The sequence below is a fragment of the Macaca nemestrina genome, chromosome 9 (genome assembly GCF_043159975.1).
Source record: "Macaca nemestrina isolate mMacNem1 chromosome 9, mMacNem.hap1, whole genome shotgun sequence".
Classification (NCBI taxonomy): Eukaryota; Metazoa; Chordata; class Mammalia; order Primates; family Cercopithecidae; genus Macaca; species Macaca nemestrina.
The window spans coordinates 123,614,135-123,640,015 of record NC_092133.1 but is presented as its reverse complement, the minus strand read 5'-3'; the positions used below and the strand labels follow the sequence as shown (position 1 = coordinate 123,640,015).

At 36.6% G+C, this 25,881-nt stretch overlaps 1 protein-coding gene across 1 annotated transcript in view; it reads left to right on the top strand.

Moving 5' to 3' along the window:
* Positions 1-25,881, top strand: part of LOC105488240 (plexin domain containing 2) — a 467,180-nt gene that overhangs the window by 397,022 nt on the left and 44,277 nt on the right. Inside the window, exons 12-13 of the mRNA XM_011752134.3 lie at positions 2,145-2,295; positions 3,783-3,821. Of these exons, the coding sequence (XP_011750436.1) occupies positions 2,145-2,295; positions 3,783-3,821 (190 nt within the window). The remainder of the gene's footprint in view (positions 1-2,144; positions 2,296-3,782; positions 3,822-25,881) is intronic.

The window sequence follows — 25,881 nt, the reverse complement described above, 5'->3', positions numbered from 1 at the left end:
AAGAAGCTATTTAGAAACATTGGTATGAGACATTTCAACTCAGTTGGATTTGTAAGAGGAAGATTGTTATAAATGGGGAAGCTGGGAGTCTGAGAAGACCAAGGCAGACTGATCTCTCTGCAAATATGACTGTCTATGAATGGAGGGAAAGCAGTATAATATCAGGATACATTGGGGAGAACAGGGAGGACTGGGTTTGCAAAATAAATTAGATATACTTGCGTACCTTTAAGTGCTGCTGGTAAGGAGCCAGCAGAGAATTAGAGGTGGCAAATATTGTAGAGAAAGGACTATGATCACATAAGCAAATTCACAATACCTGTGAAGGTGGGCTGAGTTGAGCTAGGACATAGGTTGAAAGAAAGGCTATAAGGAAAGGTCCCCATCCATTATCAAAGAAGGAAAGAATAGATCAGCCCAGAGTCAAGTAAGTATGCTGATTCATGAAGAAATTTAAAGAAATCTTGCTGATCATGTCTCTTTATCAAGGAAATGAAAGGTGAGCCCAAGGAATAAAACTAGGAGCATCATGATGGGATTGCAGTTTTAGGTAAAGTGGAGAGAGTTTGAAATTCATACTGAGCATAATGGGAGAGGTAATTAGCAAGACACAGCAGGTCTGTTGTGCCACGCGGTATGCACAGCCCTGCTGAGGATGCAGGAGATGAGTTTGTGGAGCCCCCATGGTGGGTCTGTGTGACTATTCTCCAGCTGTGCCTGGCTTTGGAGCAGACAGGGAACAGGCAGATCTTTTACTATACTGGGGATCTTCTTTAAAGGTGTTGTAGAAAAAAACTAAAAAAAAAAAACAACGAATAGAGCAAGGTGCTTGAAGCTGTTGAAATGAGAGGTTGAAGTAATGGGGGAAAAGAAACGGAAAAAAAAAGAATCGTTTTGCTAGGCTTTCTAAGTAGTCAAAGAATAAAAAGAATTGAAGTTCACAGGTACAGGGATAGACTGAAAAAGGATAACTGAGCTTATGATTTCAGATCTCAAACATTTTCCACTACAGATATGGTCCAGGGTGTGGGGATGACAACTAAAGTGGTATCTGAAAGGAAATAATTAGATTAATGGGGCTCAGAGGTGCAGGAACTGGAATTTGGGGAATTAAATGAGGCCCAGGAACTGGAATTTGGGGAATTGAATGAGAACCTAGTATGTTTGGACTTGAAGTGGAGAATAAACCTGTTTTACATCCTAGTAATGAAAAGGAGGCTGTCTCAGGAAGTCTTCATTAACAAGGGGATAGGCGCCTAGTGCTCCACTAATGATGATAGAAGTTTAAGAATGATATTTATTTAACAATAATTTTTAAATGTGGAGTGAGAACCACTCATGTCCAGAATAGTTATTTTCTACTTAAGGCCCACCCGAGAGCGGGAGTCCATAGAGGCACAAAAGGTGGACAGAAACACCAACTTCTAAGCTATAAAAGTTTGGATGTTGGAGGTTGTTACCAGTGCAGATTGTGGGATTTATTTTCACAAATTAAAAATTAAAAATTCAGTATGTCCCATTTCCTGATGTTTTCAATATAACTCTGCTAGGAAGAAGATAGGCTGAGTGATTACATGAGTTCTGTTCAATCCTTTTCTTATGTGGCTTTGAATATTTCATAAAGCAAAACAAAATCTTAAACATTCATTCAACTTGTGACAGATGATTTTTGAAACAATGAAGTAGTATGGGGAAGTTAGCAAATATTTCGGATTTAGCATTTTTGGTTTGATGTGAAAGGAGTGCACTTTTTCTCCACAAACCTGAGTGTGTTTTAAACCTTATCTTTATGCACATGTTTTTCTTCTGGTATAAATTTTCCCTTTTGACAGTGTGTCTTTCATAAATATACCAATGTAAAATTTAGGGCAAGGTAAACAGTAATATGAAAGCTTAACAGCAGTAAACGATGAAACCTAAATATCTAAAGAGGGAAATTGCTTGTTACATCCATCCTTTTTTCTTTCCTATTTTATAAACTTCATAAATTAGCAAAATCATTAATATAGCCTTGTGCAAAAGTAATGTATTCCTTGTCTTGATGTGAGAGGCTTTTGTGCCTTACAGCCCAGCTTCTTTGATGTAAGTTCTAAAAATAGATTTGCGGTCATTCAATTTGTTTTCCTTTTCATTTCTCTTACTAGTCAAAAGAGAAGATGTGTGAGAACACAGAACCAGTGGAAACTTCTTCTCGAACCACCACAACCGTAGGAGCGACAACCACCCAGTTCAGGGTCCTGACTACCACCAGAAGAGCAGTGACCTCTCAGTTTCCCACCAGCCTCCCTACAGAAGGTACCCAAGAGATAGTTTACTTGTTTTTTTTTTTTTCTTTCCCGAAGGAAGGAAAAACCACTGTGTTGACATGTACTGCAATAGCTCCTACTCTCTAGATCTCTCTAAAGTTTTTCTTTGGCAAACTGGATTTTTAAGGGACATCCAAAGGGGAAAAAGACAAACTTATTGTGAACTAAAAGTAAATGCTGGGATACTTTTAATGCACTGCGCCTTTTTTTTAAGACATAGCTTTTACCACGGATTCTGGCTTCTTGTCCTCTCCTTCCTAGAAAAGAAATACAGACTTCTTCCTATCTGGCTAAATTTTGTAGTAAGCAAATCCAACTTCATGATCACAGGTTAGAAAGGCAAAATGCATATAAAATGCCCGTTGATTCTGGATTCTAAACAATAGATAATTCTATTCATGTATAATTCTAATATTTTCCAGAATGCAGTCAATAAAATATATTGGTCTATAACCTACACAGAAACACTGTATGTGTCATAGAAATTGTCCTTGAAAACAACTATTTCATCTTCTAGGGAAGGCAGAAATACTAGAGAGTGTTAATGCTTGGGCACAGCTCAGGAGGAAGAAAGTGTATTACCCAACATACGATCATTTTCTATTCTGAATGATACCACCAGGAGGGAGTGGGCAGACACATAAGACTGGCCACGAATCAGGTTTGAGGGCGATAAATGGGTCTTACTTGTTTATTATTATAAGCCTCACTTTCTTTGGCTTGAATTAAAAATTAAATTAAATTAAATTAAATATGGAACTTTTTCTTTTAATTGGAATTTAATTTGATATTATAAGGTGAACTAGAATAAAGTGAGGTGGAGAGCAGCCACTAAGTGCATTTTACTTAGAACATTATCTTTTAATCCACATTATTTTGGATTATTATATTAAAGCCCATGAAAATATTCCTATACTTGAAACCCTACCCTTTAGAGTGAACTATAACCAGTAAAATAAAAAAGCATATCCTACATTTTGTTCAGTCAGGATAAGATCTCTTTATATAGAATTTTGGTCATCTTTTCTAGCAATGGATAAACATTTAACTTTTGGATTTAAATTTGTAAATATTGACAAATCTTAACTATCACAATTAATTTGGATTTTCCTTGATCTTGATTTTTAAAAATGAATAAATAAGATCATAACTATAGGTTCTAATGACAATAAGTAATTTTAGAGGATTAAAAATAGTTGTATTTTAAGTTTTAATTATAACTGTTTACTTCTCTTGTAGAACTTAAGAATCATTCAAGATGTTACCAAAATCTTGACATTGCAATCTCTGTAGGAAATTTTAGAACTACATCATGTAAAGCAAGGACTTCCTCTCATTGTACTAGAAATTACCTCAATAAATTATCAAAATCCAGTCATGTTCCAATCAAAGCAGTTAGTAGACAATTACTAGTCATGAGATTTATGCTCCTTTGAAATCTTTTTCTGTTATAATAACTTTGAATTTCTCTTCCAGATGATACCAAGATAGCACTACATCTAAAAGATAATGGAGGTAGGAATTGACACTTTTCTTTCATAAACATTTTTAAAATATGAATTCATTTCATTTATCTTAATATAAGAAAGGCCATATGGACTTCTAAATAAAAGGTGAGGTTGTGTTTTATTCTCTGTTGGTATTTAACATGGGAAGGAGTCAGTGGGTTGGCTTCAAAGTGAAATGAAATCCTCATCCTTGTGTTTGTCTATAAAACTATGTGACACCGATTCCCAATGATAAAGTGGAAAATTCAGCTACACATCTTGCTATTCTTTGTTGGTCTAGTCCTTGCTGCATTATAGTGGTGTGTAGTTATCTGCACAGCTACAGGTATTGGGTTCAATTGTGTTTCACTAAATTGTCTGCTTCTTCAGCACCTTCTATGCATAAAATTAGAAATAGAGCAAGTATGAAAATATATTGTCCTAGGTCTTTTTATCAGCTCTATGAAGTAAAGAACAAAACTTAGATATTTGAAAGAATACCTCGTTGGTAACATACTTAAAAGTTTTCCAAGACAATTTAGAAATATCTATAATGGTACTTGAAAATTTGAGGGAAAAAAGTTTTACTGAAACAATATTGTGAATGACATTGACTATGTTTTTAGAAATAGATCTTCTTCCTTTTGAACTATATTGGCTCATGTTTGCTGGGTCTTAATAAAAGAGATTTTCATTAGTAATTTTTTATTCAGCTCAGGGAAAGGGTGCCCTCTTCTTGGTAGCATCTTTTATGTCAATGCGAGCACGTTTTGACATTGATCTAGGCATGGTTTTGCCTTTAAAGCCCTAGACAATTTCTTGAGTAAGTCAAAATCCAATGTGTACGTTAGGCATGTTTTTCTCTATAATGGTAGAGAAGAGTTTCAAAATCCCTCAGTTTAGGTTAAGTAGCTAGTACTTCTATGCCTTTTTAGGACGTTGTTTATATCTCTGTATGTCTTTAGAGTTTATATCAATCCATCTGAAAGAAAGACCAGTTAGCCTCTTCATAAATACCATTATTATATCAATTTCCTACTGTCTTGCATCATTTTGTAGTGTTTTATTTCATTCATTTCTTACTCATCATTGTATTAATGCAGTAAGTGGATAGTTTTGGAAATGATCATCTGCGAAATATATACTAGCTAGAAATATATTAAAATCTTAGGGCGTAAAGGGACTTTAGCAATCCTTCAATTCAGAACTGCCCAGAGGAGGATGTTAGGAGCATGTAGACATAAACCCTATGTTGGGGTTACCTCATTTTGAGGGAAGAGATGTGGTATAAAGTTAATGGAATGGGGGAAGAGTCCCCAAGAGACTTCTCTTTTACTTGTTACATTAAAATCTTAATATGGGTGGTCATTATAAGTATATTTGTTAGATTTTTCTCTGTGCTTTCTCTCTTCTTCCTTTCTTTCCTTCCTTCCCTTCCTTTCCTTCTTTCTTTATTTTGTTTATCTAAAATATTCTATCCTGCTGATGGGAAAAAAAAAAAGGATTCTTGTGATCAAGTAAGTGTGAGAGACTCTGGAAAAAAAAATTAAAGAAATTTCCCGCTGGAAAACTGATCATTCATTCATTCACTGATTTCTGCTCAATGCTTGCTAATTGCCAAGCATTGTTGCTGGCTTTGGGCTACGGAAGTGAACGAGGCTTAGACAAATCTCTGCTTTCAGAGAACATGCATCCTGAGTAATCCTCAACACGGTTATAAAGAATTCATACTGGCATGTCTCCACTGCTTGCTCTTAACACTTTTTTTCTGTTTGTTTTGGTTTTTTTGAGACAGAGTTTCACTCATTATTGCCCCGGCTGTAGTGCAGTGGCACAATCTCGGCTCACTGCAACTTCCGTCTCCCAGGTTCAAACGATTCTTTCCTCAGCCTCCCGAGTAGCTGGGATTACAGGCGCCCACCGCCACACCTGGCTACTTTTTGTATTTTTAATAGAGACGGGATTTCACCATGTTGGACAGGCTGGTCTTGAACTCCTGACCACAGGTGATCCGCCCGCCTCGACCTCCCAAAGTGCTGGGATTACAAACGTGAGCCACCATGCCCGGCCAACATTTTTTTATGAATAGTATGTCGTGGACTTCATGTTTTTGTGGAATATACTGTGATAAACAGTTTTCTAAAACATTACCAATTATCCCAATGAAAATACTTAGTTTTGTTTGAGCCATCGAAGAATCATAAAACTTCGAAGATTTTCTTAAAGCAGTACCTTATGATGCCAAGCAACTGTTGAGTAAATCCTACGATTTAAGCATAGGATTTTTGGTATACTAGAGAGTCAACGGTCAGAATCTCAGATGATATTTACATAATTGATATGCAGCAGGCAGTCATGAGAATTCCAAAATATCACAATTAGACTTCAAACTCTTTATGTCTATGGTTGTTAACAGAGCACTTTTCCTAAAAACATTCAAGTGCAGTTAGAACAGACCAGCCTGACTAGTATTAAGATAAATGGTTCTTCAAAAGGGTACTTAAGGGAAATCACACATTGCTTTTTATAGCATCCTTACTAAGTTAGTGTGCTATTGTTTTTTATTTTATGGAATGTGGAGATGCAGGAAGGATTACCAATTTAAATCTAACTTCATTATTTAATTAAGCATATTGAAAACAATTCAGTATTGTCCTTCCACTCCAATTGAATAAACATTTCTGCAAGATTGAGGTAATAATGAATAAGTGTGCCTAATTTAATATTTTCTAACATTTACTGAGGTTAATTTTTAAAAACATGCAAACTAATACATTTTTGTAAATTTATCAGTGTTGTTGCAAAGAACTTTAGCACATTCGATTTCTTGATTTAATTTATTTAATTGGACCGCTGTTTTTTAAAATGAGTTTTATTATGTATATTTGAGGTTTACAACATGAATTTATGGTACTACATATAGAAAATACCATGTTACAGTAATAAAGCAGATTGACAGGTCCGTCATCTCACATAGTTACTTTTTGGAGACTAATTGACTGTTCTTAAAAGCATTTTTATTTAGGGGCCTGTACTTTTCTGAAAAAAGGATGTCATTTTTCAAAGTAGTCAGTAAGTAGCTAGAAACAAATGACTGAATTTCCCTACACTGTCTTTTTTAGTTATTGCATTACTTTCTCTCTGAGTGTTTCTGGGTCATTTCGATGGGTTAAAATAGTTGATTTTCTTGGTGGGATCCACTGCTGACATGATTATACATTCAGTTTCCAGGAGATTTTTCTTTCATCTTTGATATGAAAGCATTAAATACTTCTGAGCAGCTGGACACCTAAGTCACACAACAGGGTTTCTCATTGAGAGGACCCAGACTGAGTTACAATCTGCTAAGTCACTCTTGATGAATCTTCAATTGTGCAGTGAGTTTCCTGGTACATTTATATTAGGTCCAGTTAGAGCCTCTTAAAGTTTCAGGATAGTTGTTTGATTGGAGAAGTTTTATTAGTCTTCAGGGTTGAGTGGAAATTCTAAGCTCTCTAAATAATTTGGAAAAAGGAACATGAAAAAATTGAAACAAAGAGAATGATACCTAATACATTCAGGTCTCTTTAGTAAGATAGAGCTTTGATTGACCATTGAAATGGCTGGTTCTAAAAATGCAGATGATCCAACGAAGTCCCAGCTACTCAGGAGACTGAAGTAAGAGGATTGCTTGAGCCCAGGAGTTCAAGGCCAAATTGGGCAACATAGCAAGACCTTGTCCATAAAAAAAAATTTAACAGAAAAATTAAAAAGAAGATCTTACGTAAAGACATCATTTTATCTCCAACTGAAATATTGCTAGTTACTTGTGTAATACTAAGTTTAGAGTAATACGTAGTTATAATCAAACAGCTTATCTTTCTCTTGTTTATGTGAAAAACAGAAGAGGAAGAATAAGAGGAGAAGGGAGAGGAAACAGAAAGGAAGAAAAAGTAGCAGAAGAAGAGGAGAGAGGAAGAATGTTTATTGAATTGAGTGGTTACTATGTTCCAGGCACCATTCTAAATGCTATACCTATATTAACTCTTTTTATTTCACACAACACCCCTGACTTAGTCTATTATTACTTATGCTTTATAGACAAGGAAACAGAGGTACAAAAATGTTAAGTTATCTAGCTAGCACATGGCAGAGCTGGGATGTGATTCTATTTAGCCTTGATGCAAATTCCAAATCTTTAACAACATCATGATAGTCCTTCTCTTTCACAGAATTGATTTTTTTTTTTTTTTTTGAGATGGAGTCTCGCACTGTCTCCTGGCTAGAGTACAGTGACATGATCTCAGCTCACTGCAACCTCTGCCTCCTGGGTTCAAGCCATTCTTCTGCCTCAGCCTCCTGAGTAGCTGGGACTACAGGTGTGTGCCACCACACCTGGCTAATTTTGTATTTTTAGTAGAGACAGGGTTTCCACCATGTTGGTCAGGCTCATCTCAAACTCCTGACCTCAGGTGATCCACCTGCCTTGGTCTCCCAAAGTGCTGGGATTACAGGTGTGAGCCACCGTGCCCACCCTAGATATTTTACAGTCAGTCTTCCCATGGGAAATGCCACAATAAGCTCTTTTACTTATACCTACTATAGTTCACCTTTTCTATAACAGCTGATTCTACTTAAAGTATTTGAACGTGAAGTTTCCTTTTCTCGTGTAATTGTGTATTCATTTCCATTTAATCCTTTCTGTGAAAATCACAATGCATTAATTCTCTTGTGTGTTTCACTGTCGTCAGAATCCTTGGCATGTGACCTCTAAATTACAGGGCTGTAATTTACTGTAAATAATTTACTGTAAATTAGCTGTAATAAACTACAGGGCTGTAGTTTATGTTCGAAATCTGATTTAAGGTTCTTTAAGCCTTCTTGGTTTCTCTAGAAATATGGATTTAATTCACCTGTAAGGGGTACCTAGAATCCTAGAATGTATATATATATTTGTGTGTGTGTGTGTGTGTGTGTGTGTGTGTGTGTATGTATGTATGTATGTATTTTGAGATAGAGTCTCACTTTGTCATGCAGGCTGGAGTGCAGTGGTGCGATATTGGCTCACTGCAACCTCCACCTCTTGGGTTAAAGCGATTCACCTGTCTCAGCCTCCCAAGTAGCTGGGATTACAGGCACACGCCACCACGCCCAGCTAATTTTTGTATTTTTAGTAGAGATGGGGTTTTGCCATGTTGACCAGGTTGGTCTCAGACCCCTGACCTTGGGTGATCCACCCCACTCGGCCCCCCAAAGTGCTGGGATTACAGGCGTGAGCCACTGCACCCAGCTATATTTTTTAAATATCTGTATTTCTTTGAGTAATGGTTATATACATTTAAAGCCACACTTTCTTTGGATTTTCAAATTCTAGCAGTAGCTTGCTGGAAGAGTTACATTTTTTAAAAAATGACCTAGCTATATATTTTAGCAGGTACAACTATTAAATGTCTTCTCTGACATTTGGTTAGGTTCCAAGTGCCATTCACTTCCTAATTAGAAATGTCAATGTCTTCAAGATGCAAACTGGATAAAGCTATGCCCAGGGCTGAGAAGAGGTTTGCAAGTTGAATCAATGGCATGATTTTTAATTGAAGACTAAAGTCTTCAACCAGATTCAACTCAGTCTAGCAAATTGAATTGTGCCACTCTGCTACACTGCAGATGTTAAAATTATTTCAAGCTCTGAAATTCTGATTTGATTTCATTATTCAAAATTGGTTAACGAGATTTATCAAAGTACTGAAAAGTGTATTATCTCTTGGTTCGTTTAAACTTTCTTCTCTTTGATAGAGTTAAGGTTGCTTAAAATATATGTAAATATAAGTTCTTATTTGTTGATAATATTTAAAGTATCAGCACTCCAGATAAGCATGATATCCAATACAGGTGATAGCATTTTCATCATTTCTTCTTATTGCTGGGAATTTTATGAAACCTGAACTCTGAAAGGCTGCATTCTTAAGTCAGAGGATGGTGTCCCCATCAAGGAGATGCCAAAGTTGATACATTAAGCAGTTTGAAGATCACGATTAAGTTAATTCAGAGGTACAAATCTGCAAGGTGATTGATTTCTAAGAACTAAAACAGATACACTTTGAATGAAGTCCTGTGGAATGGCTGGTCTAAATTCTATTTCTGTTGTGTTCAGCTTCCTATTTCTGAAGATATCATAAGACTTTTTTATCCCAAGATAAAATGTTAGAATGTTATTCTGCCTTTTCCCTGGAATACTTCTAAGGTTATATTTTTATTACCATGTCTGTAGTGGTAGATCAAGTGTCTAGTCATTTATAATTCAGTCAAATTATTTTTTGACTTTCATACATAAATCATCAAAGCAATGTATCTTTCCCGTTTTTTTTTATACTTTTCCTTGCTTTTTTTCATACACTTCTTTTGTGTAGCTCATAGTCCTATAAGCAAAGGGAAACTGTTATTTCATTTTGACAGGCTATTGAATATCTATCACTTTTTGTTTTTAAAACTATAAAACATCTTGACATTTAGTTTTATGTTTTGCTTTGTTTGACTACTTTTCATGACAGCAGTAACCCTGTTCTAAGTGTATATGTATCATCATACTGAAAAGTTCTTCTATTTTACAATGTTAATTTGAAAATTCCCTGGAATTTAGGATTTCTCTCCCAAACTTTTATCTAGAGTTGTGGTTCTTAACATTTTCTGTACATTTACATCACCTGGTTCCAGTCTGAGATGTAATTGTTATTTTATTATTCCAGCTTGTAAAATTTTCTACACTCAGACTGTTCTCTAGGGCTGGAACCAGAGCACTAATTTTTTTTAATTCCCAGATTATTCCAATGTTAGGTTGATAATAAATGGTCTGACTCAATGTTGCATAAATATTAAGAAGCCTCAGAATCACTGTGGTGGACAGTCTTGTTAAAATGCATATTCTGACATGGTATTTCTGGGGTGAAGCCCAAACCTCTGCATTACATTTTTTACAAGCGCATTGATAATGCAGTTGCCACCAAGCCACAGACTACACTTTGAGTATCAAGAGTTGAATGGATATTTGACCAAAAGAAGAACAATGTGTTTTACTCTGACTCCACCCATTGGTCCATTGGTCCTCACCTATACCTCCAGGCTCTCCTGAAACAGTATTTTAATTGGTGACAACAAGAAATTATCTCTATCTACATGTAGAAAGTGCATCTTACTCTGCCGAGGAAAGGAATCCAAAAGCATTATATCCGTTATACCTCCTAAATCATGTTAATATAGCAAGTGAAAATGAATCCATTTAAGCCAAGCTTGTCCAACCTGCAGCAGCTATTGTTGGTGTCAGTGTATTTTATGTGTGGTCCAAGACAATTCTTTTTCCAGTGTGGCCCAGGGAGGCTGAAAGATTGGACACCCCTGATTTAAACTGTTGACAAATGTATTTGTTTTAGTAAAGATCGTTAGTATTTTGTATTTTGTTGAACCATATGAAATTGCTGATTTTTACAAAACACTTTTGACCTAGAAAGGTTGCAGTTTCATTGTTCAGCCTAGTAGCTTGACAAATTGTTGTCTAGCATAGGAAAATAAAAGAAAAAGAAAAATCGCATCAGGATATGCTTTTTCCACTGTAGGTTAATTTGTAGCTAGAATGCGTAGTTAGAGTTTATGCTGCTGATAGAACACAGAACAAGATGATATAGCAGAGTGCCTCTTAGAAAATGCACACTGATGGCTTCCACAAAGTAGCTCTAAATGCACTTTCCATTTGCCATCAGCAAAATGCTTGACCACCTCCCTCTGGTGGATACCTACTTTCCTTTCCGTGCCCGCCTCCTGTCTCATTTTCTACCTGCCCTGTTCCTATCAGAAACCTAGACCAGGGAACTTCTACTGGAGGAAAGAAACTTCCATATTCCATTAGATTTTGGAATCTGAGACATATGAGGGGCTCCAGGAACAGGTTTTGTGTTACCCAATGTTTCTTATGCGCCTTCTCAGTGTGTTCTCCATGTGTAAAGTGATTATTCTTTTTTAAACGTGAAATGTCTAGTGATTATGGGAGGTGGCCCTATACTACTAAAATATGTGTGTCACTAAAACATTAATTAACTTTGATGCTGAATTGATTCAACTTGGTTTTATTTGCTTGAGAAAGATTTCTTCAACTATTGTGTGCCAGGCCATTGTTAGGTGATGAAGATGCAAAGACCTACACCCTCTGATATCTGTCCTAAAGAAGCAAGTGGCCTGATGGGATGATGTAGAGAAGTAAATTGATATCTAAGTATAGTGTGAAGAGTGCAAAGATGGACTCAAGAAAAACTATAGAAGAACGGAGAAGAGGTATCTAAACAAAAATAACATTACAAGAATAGGTCATACTTGATCCAAGTTTTGAAGTATGGGTAGGATTTCTGAGAAAAGGGATAGAAGAAAATAATTTCAGGAAAGGGATTGACATAGAAAGAGGTTCAGAAGCATGAAACATCAAGATCTGGTTGGATAACTCTATAGAGCTACAAGATTTGATTTCCCTGGGGTAAAGATATATACATAGTACTCTATGGCTGGTGAGGCTGAGAAGGTGGGGCTTATTTCTCAGCCTTACCAGCCATAAAGTATCAAAATAAGTGGGGTGTCAGCATTCATAGTCTTTTATGCCAGGCAATGGAGTTTGAACTTTAACCTAGAGACCTTGGGAACCATTTGTGTCATTTTGATAAGGGAGTGTCAGGACATGTTTTACATGTTTAGTAGTTGACCCCTGAAGTATTGCAGGGAACAGGAGGGACCGGAGTAAGAATGAGAGGCCAGAAAATCTAGTTAGGAAGTTATAGTAGTAATCCATAGAAGCAGTGGTCAGAGGCTAAAATAAAGTAGTAGTTGTCAATGGGAATAAAAAAGGAGAGTACACATGAGAAGTATTTACTAATGAAGTAGAAGCTACATAAGTTAATATCTGATTGGATGTGTGATTTACATCATAGGAAAGTGACGAAGGTGGTTCCCAGGACATGGGTGTAAGTTATCTGGGTGGACAATGGTGCCATTGAATAGGAAATACAGGAAGAGAAAGGGGGTAAGCAATGAATTTAATTTGAGCATGTTAATGTTGACATCCAAATGAAAATGTCAGTAGATATTTTTCTAAATAAGCCTGAAATTCACTTAGAAATGTAAGCATAAGATACAAATTTAGGCATCAGCAGCATATAAATGATAGTTGAATTTAAGGAGATGAATTAAGTGTGGGAGGATAGTAAAAGATGAAAAGAGTGGCCAGGCACGTTGACTCATGCCTGTAATCCTAGCACTTTGGGAGGCCGAGCCAGGTGGATCACCTAAGCCCAGGAGCTCAAGACCAGCCTGGGCAACACAGGGAAACCCTGTCTCTACAAAAATAAAATAATAATAATACAAAAATTAGCCAGGCATGGTGGCACACACCTTTAGTCCTAACTACTGGGGAGGCTGAAGTGGGAGGATTGCTTGAGACTGGGAAGTCGATGCTGCAGTGAGCCATGATTGCACCACTGAACTCCAGCCTGGGTGACAGTGAGTCTTCAAAAAAGAAAAAGAAAGAAGAAGAGAAAAGGAAGGAAGGAAGGAAGGAAGGAAGGAAGGAAGGAAGGAAGAAGGAAGGAAGGAAGGAAGGAAGGAAGGAAGGAAGGAAGGAAGGAAGGAAGGAAGGAAGGAAGGAAAGAAGGAAAGAAGAAAGGAGGGAGGGAGGGAGGGAGGGAGGAAGGAAGGAAGGAATGGAGAGAGGGAAAGAGGGAGGAAGGAAGGAAGGAAAGGCCAAAGACTAGAGAGGGAATACTGGATTTAAGGTTCTGTGAATAAAATCAAGAGTGTCAGAGAGACAGCAAGAAAACAAAAAAAGTTTGGTATCACAGAAACCAAAGGAGAAGAAAATTTCAAGGAGGAAGTTCAGTGAACAGTGTCAATGTTGCAGACAAGTCAAGTTAAAAAACACACACACAGAAAAGTGACCATGAGATTTGGTGGCATAAAGATATTTATTGATCTTGACTGGATTGCATAACAATCCACCATTGTACAATCTCCAGGCAGAATTTGAAGATTCTGTGGACAATGAGGAAATTAGAGTCCCCAAGGACAGACTACTTTTTCAAGAAAAAGGGAAGAAGGGAAATAGAGATTCTTAATTTTACCCGTCACAGGTGCTGAAGAGAAACACCTCATAAAGAAGAAAAAGAGTCATGGAGTGAAGTGATATATCCACACGCATGGGTGGGGCCAATCAGCATGAATGAGGGTAGGGAGACAGGAGGGAGAAGTTCAGGGGATTTCGTCTGAGACCGCTGTTTTCTCTGTATAGTGAGACACAAGTAATATGGTGAGAGTGAGTGGGAAGAGGGCAGAGGTCACGGTGTTTAGGAGTTGAAAGACCCATAAAACATGAAATAGGAATGGGAAAGAAGCCAACTGCTAATGTGTAAAGGGCTCATCAGGGTGTGTTTGCAGCCTCCTAAACCTGGTAGCCTTCCTTGAGGTTGTATGACTTCACCACTACATTTTGTTCACGTGTGCTTGAATTAGCCATGCGTATAGTTCATGTAATATGCCGATCCACTTTAAGCAAAAACAAAAAAAAAAGGAATTGATGATGACGGTTGATGGGGAGAAAAGATATGCTAGTCTCAGAATGGCATAGTGCTTTAAAGACAGTTTAATCCTTTAGATGGCAAATTTAGTTTAATCTTCTAAACAGCTAGGTTTTCAATGGCTTGCTGCTCGCAGTAAGACTAATTTTTGCTTTAGTTTTATTCTTCAGAGCTCAAAATTATTATTTGTGCAAGCTTTTTAATGTAACTTGGGTAGTAAGGACAGCAGTTAATTATGTGAAACTAATTTATAACAGTTTTGTAAGCTACTGTGACCAAATATTACTTCAGTTACAGTAATAAATTAACAACTTGTTGGATAAAGTGTCAGCCATAAGTGATTTTTAACACAGTTAACATACTCACCAACCACTAAAGGAAAAAAATGCAAAAACATACAGCTCAAAATTCATTGAAGGAATTTAAATGGAATTCTAAGAAATATTTGTTTAACCTGAAAAAGACAAGAGAGAAGGAACAAAGGACCATAAAACAGATGAACACAAAGAAAACAAATAGCTAAGTGGCAGACCAAATACAACCACACCAGTAACTATTTCAAATGTAAATAAAATAAGCATTTTTATTAAAAGCATAGGCTATCACATGGACTTTTAAGAAAGCCAGATCCAACTCTATGTTGTGTATAAGAAATGTACGTGAAAAATAAAGACAAAGATATAAAATGCTTCAAGATAAAATTATAGAAAAATATATACACTGCAAACATAACCACAGAGAATCTGAAGGTCCTATATAAATATCAAATTAAGTAGACTTAAACTAGATTTAAAGACAAGGAGAATTAACAGAGGAAAATATAAAAAGGTAAAAAAGGTGTCGGGCATAGTGGCTCACACCTGTAATCCCAGCACTTTGGGGGGCCGAGGTGAGTGGATTGCTTGGTCCCAGGACTTTGAGACCAGCCTGGGCACCATGGTAAAACCCCATCTCTACTAAAAATACAAAAAATTAGCTGAGCATGGTGGCGTGCCCTTGCAATCCCAGCTATACGGGAGGCTGAGGTGGGAGGGTCTCCTGAGCTCAAGAGGTCCAGGCTGCAGTGAGTCATGGTCACACCAGTTCACTCCAGCCTGGGCTGCAGAGTGAAACCTTGTCTCAAAAAAAAAAAAAAGGAAAAAAGTGCCAGTTCATTAGGAACCATTATAATTTTTTTAAGTTAGACAAAAAAAAAAACAAATTAAGAAGGATGTAGATGTGAACAATACTGACAACCACTTTGTCATGATTGGTATTAATACAGCAGGGTGCCTGGAGGGTTTTTTTTTCAAGTCCGCATGAAATGGTCACCAAGGTAGACCATATGTTGAGCCATAAAAAATATTAAATTTCTAGATCTTATAGACTACATTCTCTGACTGCAAAAGAATCAAACGAGAAGCAGTAACAATATAATGTCTATTGATAAGAAAGTAGATCTTAAATGTTCTCACCACACACAAAAATGATAAGCATATGAGGTGAATAGATATGTTAATTACCATGATTTAATCATTCCACAATGTGTGTATATATATATATATAACAAAAAATTATTTTGTGCACTGTAAATATATACAATTTTTATTTGTCAGTTATGCTTAATGAAGTTGGGAGGAAAAATATGATATCTACAAAATCCTCAAATATGTGAAAAGCAAATCAAACTTGTAATATATATATATAAATATTGACACATATTGGCAAATATATGTAAATATTTGATATACATAAAATATATATTGAAGAAAAAACTGTAAGGAAAATTACAAAATATTTTGATGGAATGATAACTGATACAAAATACCAAAATTTATAGAATGCTGCTAAAAAGTATTTAGAAGGAAATTTATGGTTTTAAATGTTTATATTAGAAAGGATTAGAAAGGAAAAAGGTTTACAATTAATAACTCAAGTGTCCAATTTAAGTAGATAAGTCAATTAAGATTGTCTCAAATTAATTGTGTCTAAAATTGTGATATTTTATTAAAAATATTAATTTTAAAAGAATGAAATAAGAGTAGAAAAATGAAATAGAAAATAGAAGACAAATAATAGAGAATTTAACACAGTCATAAGCTGCTTTTTTGCAAATTTTAATAACTTTAATATCTCTAAGAAGACTGATTTTTAAAAAATTATAAACATCAAAATTCAAAGCCGGGAGCTGGACACAGTGGCTCATGCCTGTAATCCCAGCACTGTGGGAGACCAAGGTAGGAGGATCACTTGAGCCCCGGAGGTGGAGACCAGACTGGCTAACATAGCGAGACTCTGTTTCTACAAAAAAATTAAAAAATTAACCAGACATAATGGCACATGCCTGTAGTCTCAGCTATGTGGGAGGCCCGAGTCAGGAGGATCACTTGAGCCTGGGAGTTTGACATGATCACCTCACTCCAACTCCAGCCTGGGTGACAGAACAGGACCCTGTCTCAAAAAAAAAAAAAATTAAATTCTGTGTTCATCCAAAACTCTGTTAGGAAAATGAAAAAGCAGGTTACCGATAAGAGAAAATATTTACAGTATGCTTATGTTACAAAGGACTTGTATCCAGAAACTATAAATAACTCCTAAAAAGTAACAGTAAACAACCAAACCTGAATGGGATACTATATCATGCCCATTAGGATAGCTAAACACTACACAAGACTAATATTGATGAGAATATGGTGCACTTGAACTCTGTACATTGCTGATTGGAGTGTGATATTGTGCAATCACTTCAGAAAACTCTTTGGCAGTTTCTTATAAGGTTCTGGCCTTTTAAGTCAGAAATTCCACTTCTATGTATTTATTTAAAAAAGAAACATGGGCCGGGCGTGGTGGCTCAAGCCTGTAATCCCAGCACTTTGGGAGGCCGAGGCGGGTGGATCACGAGGTCAGGAGATCGAGACCATCCTGGCTAACACGGTGAAACCCCGTCTCTACTAAAAATACAAAAAACTAGCCGGGCGTGGCGGCGGGCGCCTGTAGTCCCAGCTACTTGGGAGGCTGAGGCAGGAGAATGGCGTAAACCCGCGCGCGGGGAGCTTGCAGTGAGCTGAGATCCGGCCACTGCACTCCAGCCTGGGCGACAGAGGGAGACTCCGTCTCAAAAAAAAAAAAAAAAAAAAAGGAAACCTGTCCACACACAAAAAAAAATTGTAAAAGAATATTCATAGCAACTCAATTCATAATTGTCAATAACTGGACATAGTTCAGATGTTTATCAATAGAAGAATGAACAAATTGAGCGCATGTTACACAAATGATTACTATTCAGCAGAAAGGAAGTATGAACTGCTGATACAGGCAGTAACACAGATAAGTCCTAAAACATTGTTAAGCAAAAGATGCCAGAGACAGTGGAGTACATGTAGTATGATTCAATTTATGTGAATTTCAAGTAAAATCAAGCTAATCTACATTAATGGAAATCAGCACAGTGGTTGCCTATACAGTGTTGGTCGGGGCTGTTAGGATGGACTGTATGGAGACAAGAGAACTTTATGGGGGAATGGAAGTGTTTCATATGATTTGGGTGATGGTTACTTGGTATATACAGTTATAAAAATTTGGTAAATTGCACATTTAAAATTCCTGTATTTCAAACATGCAAATTTGGCCTCTGTAAAAATAAAAAAAAAAAAGAAGAAAGAAAAGAGAGGCATTTTGATATGCTTTCATAAACTAGACATAGTTTTTAAAAAATATTCCTATGAATAAATTCTTCCAGTCTTCTTAAAATTCTCAAAGCAAAAAAAGAAAAAAAGAAAAAAGCTTATCATTGGTAAACCAGCATCCTTAATTAGAAGGCATAAAATATAACATTTCTGATCATGTGATTCATGTTTTGCTTTAAAATATTTACAGAATCTTCCCATGTAGTTGATAATGATGATAAAATTATCTAGCAATTATTGGGCTATTAACGATATACCAGGCAATCTTCTGAGGGCTTTACATGTTTAACTAGCTTAATCCTCACAGCACCCTAAGAAGAAAGTACTATTTGTAATCCCATTTTACACTTGAAGTCTCAGAAGCCCAGGGATTTAAGTAATTTGTTCATAGTCACATAGTTTCTAAGGAATGTAGCTGGTCTATAATACCAAGGGCTCTAATTCCAGGCATGCTCTGTGCTCCTTATCACCCTACTGTCCTGCCAGGAGGGTTGCTTCTAATATGGTCCAGTTTAATATATAGTCATTTATTTGCTATTCTCCTATTAAAGCCATCCAGTGTGTCCAAAAAAAAAAAAAAAAAAAAAACAGCAGCACCAACTTTGCCTAATCATAGAGTTATTTTTATTTATTTTTTTTTTAGAGGAAGGCACGGTCTAACTCTGTCACCCAGGCTTGAGTGCAGTGGTGCAATCATGGCTCACTGCAGCCTGGAACTCCTAGGCTCAAATAATCCTCCCACTTCAGCCTCCTGAGTAGCTGGGACTGCAGGTGTGTACCACCATGCCCACCTACTTTTTTAAAATTAATTTTTGTAGAGATGGGATCTCACTATGTTACCCAGGCTGGTCTCAAACTCCTGGCCTCAAGTGATCCTCTGGCCTCAGCTTCACTAAGTGCCAGGATTACAAATGTGAGCCATCATACCTGGCCAGCAAATCACAGAGTTTTAAAGTCCAAGGGAACCTTAACTTCTTCTCTAATCCCATCCCCCAACACTTTGAGACCAAAGCCCTTGCAACTGTATACAACTTGTGGAAGTGTCATATGCCCACACAGCAGAGTCTGTTTGCAAAGGTGGTTTGGTGGAACAGGTTAGGTCAGGACCAGTGCGCACTCCCTGGACTAAACATGTTCTGTTCCACATTCAAGACATAGAGCTTTACATTTCAGGAGACTTGGTGCTCCAGGAGCTAAGGGGCAGTCAGCGTGATAAATACAGCTTTATAATGTCCATTCTCCTAAGCAGCATGATTCTGTCTGTGTTAAAGGCAAGTATTGGTGCAAAGCAGTGAAATATAAATACCCTGTATAAGTGTTGCTCAGTGTTTTCACTTTTTTTTTCTTTCTGTCCTATGTGGCACAATTTATTAGTTCTCGTAATACAAACTAAAATGAAATTCAAAGCTCTACCGAGCTGTTGTTTTTGTTATTTTTTGTCTTCGGCGTTTCTTTCTTTCTTTTCTTTTTTTTTTTTTTTTCCGGCTTCTGATTCTGTCTTCCTGAGCTACACAGCACACACATAGAATTCTGCTCATTTACTTTCCTGGAGAGCTATAATATGCATCAAAACACAGCAAATAGCAACAGGATTGTATGGTTGTTGAGAACATCAGTGTCTAAGGTTCCAGTACTGAGGCACACACACACACAGGCTACCAGCAACTAAATTAATCCCCGCTTCCTTGGGAGATCCAAAGGTTTTTATTAACGTTATGCATAAATTCAGACACCAAGGAACTTGAGGTTGATTTAGTATTCTGCAGTTTTCCAAAGAAGCTGCTTACAGATAACCACTGAAGGGTTGATCTTATTCAGATAGGCTACTAGACCTCAGAAGCTAGGCTTTTGTTTTTCAAATAGTGGCTGGGGATTCTATATCCCATGTCCAAGCTATTGTTTGGGACAACATGTTTCCCTTCGGGTGGATGCAAGTACATGAGAGGCTGATCTTGGCCTTTCCGCTTGAAAAACTATTCACTGAAAAGTCCTTGCTTTCACTCGGCATGTCCCTAAGCTTCCGTGAGGTAATGGATTCCTTCTTTCCATGAATAATTTCAAGAAGTTCTCTCATTGCCCTGGTAGTGCAGCCATGATTGAGAAGAATAAGGGTAGTAATCAACAGAATATTAATGAGAGTTAGTAACAGTATTAACAATAATACTAAAGAATCAATATAACAAAGTGTACTAATCAGTAGAGTAACAAGTAGTATGAGTGGCACTAACAACATTAGCACAGCCATTCCATTGAGGATTTATTATATTTTAAGCACCATGCCAACCACTTTATAAGCATCCTGTCAGATCTTCACAACCATCAGGAGATAGCTCTTACTATTATATCCATTTTGCAGAAAAGAAGACAGGATTGAAGAGATGCTGGTCCTTGAGGTCCAGCAATGTGAGATCTGATGTTATTCTTGGAAACCCCCAAGGTTCCATATTTATGTTAGCCCAGTGGTTTACACACAAATCTGTCTTTCTACACCAATAGGAACAGAGTGATAGGGGATTTTTCTTCCATGTTCAGGAAACTTGATGGATTTGATAAGTAGTAAACATTCATCCTTATCCTATCAGGTTATGCATATAAATGATCTGTTTGAACGTAAGTGACTATTCTGAAATTGACAGAATAAATGGCACGAAGAGTCACTCTGTTCTGTACCTCCAAACCTTGAAAGTGCTTTGTTGGCCTATTTTTGGTATTTCATAGTCACTATGAATATTCTTGTTAGGAAAACTATACTACGTTTTTTCTGTAGTTAGAATCCCTAATATCTTAACCATGCAAGGGCTCGGCCTGAAATTAAAAGAGAAAATAGTTTATGAACCCCTTTGGTTTCATATTTAGCTGAAAATTTTAGGTACTAGGATTGTTTTCCCCCTGTGGATTCTTTGGTAGAAGCCGGGACACATTTTATTTTTATTTTTCAAAAATAATTTTTGGCCGCACTCAGTGGCTCACGCCTGTGATTCCAGCATTTTGGGAGGCCGAGGCAGGTGGATCACCTGAGGACAAGAGTTCCAGACCAGCCTGGCCAACATGGTGAAAGCCCCTGTCTACTAAAAATACAAAAAAAATTAGCTGGGCATGGTGGGACATGCCTATAGTCCCAGCTACTCGGGAGACTGAGGCAGGAGAATGGCGTGAACCCGGGAGGCGGAGCTTACAGTAAGCCGAGATCGCATCACTGCACTCCAGCCTGGGTGAAAAAACGAGACTCCGTCTCAAAAATAATAATAATAATAACAATAATTTAAAGATATGTTTTAAATAGAGAAAAATGAAAACTTGATATACAAAGCTGATGTTAGGAAAAGTTTAGAAGTTAGGTGTCATAAAGATCTTGACTGCTGAAAACATATGCGTAGGCAGATTATTACAAAGAAGAGCACATACACATACAAGAAGTGAAAAATGATAATGGGTTATTCCAAATATTTATTTTCGGTCTTATTTGTAGTATATATAAATACCATAAACCTTCTCTTTTTTCAATTTTTTTCTTAAAGACAGGGTCTCGCTCTGTCACCCAGGCTGGAGTGCGGTGGCAGGATCAAAGCTCACTGCAGCCCTGATTCTTAACATTTTCCCTTTAAGATATCTGCACATACACATGCATAAAAGCACCGATCTTTGAATGAGACTAGAATCAGCCTATCATTTGGTAACTGTTATCCAAAATCCCTCATTTGGATAGAATTAAGTATTCCTTTTAATATTATTTCATAGAAATTTTATTCAGCTTCATTTTTCCAAGATAAAAGGTAAGGGATTATCAGGTTGTTGTTTTTTTAAAGCATATTCATAGTCTAAGATCTTCCAGCCCAGAACATTTTATATATTTCCCTGAATGAATTTCACAGCTGCCGACAGTAGGACAGACTGTAAAAGGAAAGCTGCCCTTGCCAGATATTGGTCTCACCATACATAATGCCCTTAGATGTGTTTTATGCACCTGCTTTTATATCTTCACAGTGATTACCCAAATCCCTTCTACAGCAATGTCTTAACGTGAATTGTGGATGTGTTGTCACAGTGATACCTAATATGAATTAGGTACACCTTGTATAATAGTTTCAATCCATTCCAATACTAGAATAATATTGACAGGCTGGTAAGCATTTAAAAAATAGTATCACTCTGTTTAAGAAAATGAAAGAACTAAGAGGATTATGAAAAATTACAAAAGACTTAAAACACTAGAAGAAACTCTGAATGAAGTCAAAGTCATAATTGTGTATATAGAAAGTTAAAGAAGTGAGAGAGAAAATAAATGAGCTACAAAATGAGATCAGTTGCAAGGGAAACTTACAAAGGGAAGTACAATTCACTTAAAACTTTTATCATTTGATTTTCCTTCGTTGCATGCTTTAGCTTGTAAATGGGTTAGGTACTATTCCATGGGGAAAGCCATGTCTATGTGCATTCTTAATCCCAAAGCAGAACACTAACATTTTAAGCATTTATAGTTTAACTTTATTCTGAAGCTTTAAAAGAGTACATTTTGGCATCATCTGCGTAAGATTTATAAATTTTAAGCAAATTTGTGCATGACTTTGTCCAACCCATCAGCCTCTCTGTCCCCCAAAGGATATTAATATATTATGGAATTTATGGGCTGTAGTTTTTCATTTTAAGCCCAGGAGAAGAGTTAGTTCTAAAGTGAATAAAATTTCAGACAAAGAATATTTCTATTTTAGTTTTTTCTTTATTTCTCGACTTTAATTGTTGGCAGTATTTAATAGTAGGTACAGATCATTTTGGCAATGCATTAAAATATTTTACCATATTGGAGAATTATACTTCTAAATACAGAATATCAATGTCATATGCATGTAAATCCTAAGAGAAAATAACAGTCATAGAAACAGCACGGAGACATAGAGTTTTAACATTAAATGCTACACTTTGAAAAAATAAATAAATATGTGTATACACATACATACATATATAGAGAGAGTTTTAACATTAAATGCTACACTTTGAAAAAAGTAAATAAATATGTGTATACACATATATACACACATATATACACATATATATACATATATATGTAACATTTTCTTCCTTTTTCCTCCTATCTTCTTTTTTTCTACCTCCTTTTCCTTTCATCTTTCCTCCTTCTTTATTTTCCATGATTCATAGACTGCTCCAAATTAAACACATTGACGTGAGGTCTTGAATATTTTCTAGTATGTACTTAATATATTTTAAAAATATGTTGTCTTGGCCAGGCGCAGTGGCTCACACCTGTAATTCCAGCACTTTAGGAGGCTGAAGCACATGGACCACTTGGGGTCAGGAGTTCAAGACCAGTCTGGCCAACAGGGTGAAACCCCGCCTCTCCTAAAAACACAAAAATTAGCCAGGCGTGGCAGCCTGTGCCTGTAGTCCCAGCAACTCAGGAGGTTGAGACAGGAGAATTGCTTGAACCCAGGAGGCAGAGGCTGCTGTGAGCCGAGATCACGCCACTGCACTCCAGCTTGGGCAATAGTGAGAGCAGACAGAGACTCCCTCTAAAAAATATATATATATATATATACACACACACACACACACACATATATATATATATGAGTGTGTATATATTGTTTTTGCTATTATGGTAGCAAAAATTTTCCCAAAAATAGCAGATTGCTTTCATAGAATTGACAGTTCTTACAGTCTTCTCTGTGTCTAAATATTGATCTGCATTTCATAAAGCGTTGAAAAGTAATGACACTCACTGGGTCAGATTAGAGTATATTATATTGAATACTATTGATTTTCTCTGCTTCATTTATATATTAAAAATATCTTAAGCACAGTGCAAAAAAAGGCCTTTACTTTGGAGATTTTTTAAGTATATTCCTGTATTTCCTTTTTTGGCTTGGAGACTCTTTTATGGCTTCTTGTTGCCTGTTATTAATTCCTCTTATTTTAATACACAAGGTAAGGCTTTACAAAGACTAAAGATTTGAATTCTTCTGTGTGTTATGTTTTACTAAGCGTGTGAGAAGGATGCTTGTTTAGTTTTTGTTTGCTTTTGGACATGAATGACAGCTCATAAGATGTTTGTATGAATAGAGGAAGAGTTTAGGTCTTAAGACTAGATTCCTTCTCATGTTTCTTTAATTTCCCCTAAAACCGACTAGACTCTGATGAGCTTTGTATTAGTCCATTTTCACACTGCTATCAAGAACTCCCTGAGATTGGGTAATTTATGAACAAAAAAGGTTTAATTGACTCAGAGTTCTGCATGGCTGGGGAGACCGCAGGAAACCTACAGTCATGGCAGAAGGCGAAGGAAAAGCAAACACCTTCTTCACAAGGTGGCAGGACAGAAAGAGAAAGAAGGGGGAAGTGGCACTTTCAAACCATCAGATCTCATGGGAACTCACTGTCACAAGAACAGCATGGGGGAAACCACTCCCGTGATCCAATCACCTCCCACCAGGTCCCTCTCTTAACACATGGGGATTACAATTCAAGAAGAGATTTGGGGGGGGACACAGAGCCAAACCATATCAAGCTTACTGAGAAGTTTGTCCCTGAAGCAAGTTCAGAATTCTCTTTGACATACTTCTATCTTTCAATTTAAAAGAACAATCAGTCGAGCCACAGATTGACATCTTAGTTTATTGTATTTTTTGCAGGAGGGAAATGAGTATACTCAAGCAGTCTTCCCTTGAGGTGAATGAACTAAACTTCAGTTATGGGAATTAGTAAGCATTTACGTTTTCTAAATTTCAGTTTTGCATTTGAGGTGCCTATTTTTTTTTAACTTTTATTTTAGGTTCAGGGGTACCTGTGTAGGTTTGTTTTATAGGTAAATTATCACAGGAGTTTATTGTACAGATTATTTCATCACCCAGATAATAAACATGGTACCCAATAGGTAGTTTTTTCATCCTCACCCTCCTGCCTCCCTCTACCCTCAAGTAGGCTCTGGTATCTGTTGTTCCCTTCTTTGTGTCCATATGTACTCAATGTTTAACACCCACTTACGAGTGAGAACATAATGTATTTGGTTTTCTGGTCCTGTGTTAGTTTGCTTAGGACAACGACTTCCACCTCTTTCCATGTTGCTTCCTTCAAAGAATAGGATCTCATTCTTTTTCTATGGCTGCATAGAATTCCGTGGTGTATATGGACCACATTTTCTTGATCCAGTCTACCGTTGATGAGCATTTAGGTTGATTCCATGTCTTTGCTATTGTGAACAGTGCTGCAATGGACATAATGTGTCTTTATGGTAGAATCATTTATATCCTTTTGAGTATATACCCAGTATACTCTAAATTCTGTCCGCAGATCTCCATAAATATGCAAAATCTGTACAATTTGATCAAGCATGATATTAAACTGAAAACCAAGTAGTGAAAGAATTTAAAATCAAAGCATATCAATGGAATGCTTCCTGCACCTTCAGATTTAATGACCTCTAATTAAGCCATCATAATACCTGCCAATATACGCTCACCTAAAGCCCATAGAAAGAAGCCAGAATAGAGATGCTTGTACTGTGAAGGAAATTGTAGAATCATTGCAGTAGCAAAAAAAAAAAAAAAAAAAAAAAGGTTAAATAATACGAGAGTAGAAAAATACTTTCTCCAAAACTATGTGTGCAATTTTGGTCACTCCATTCGGATGGTCACTCTAAAGCATTTTGAAATAGTCATTGGTATGTGACACAAAGAAACTCTTGTAATATTTTGGAATTGTGTATGCTACATTTTTCCTTAAATGACTTGCTCTGTTAGAACAAATCAAGTCATGTTATACTCATAGATCTGGAAATATTTATTTTGTCTTCTGGTTAGTATTGAGAATCCATGAAAGCTGTTTATTTTAT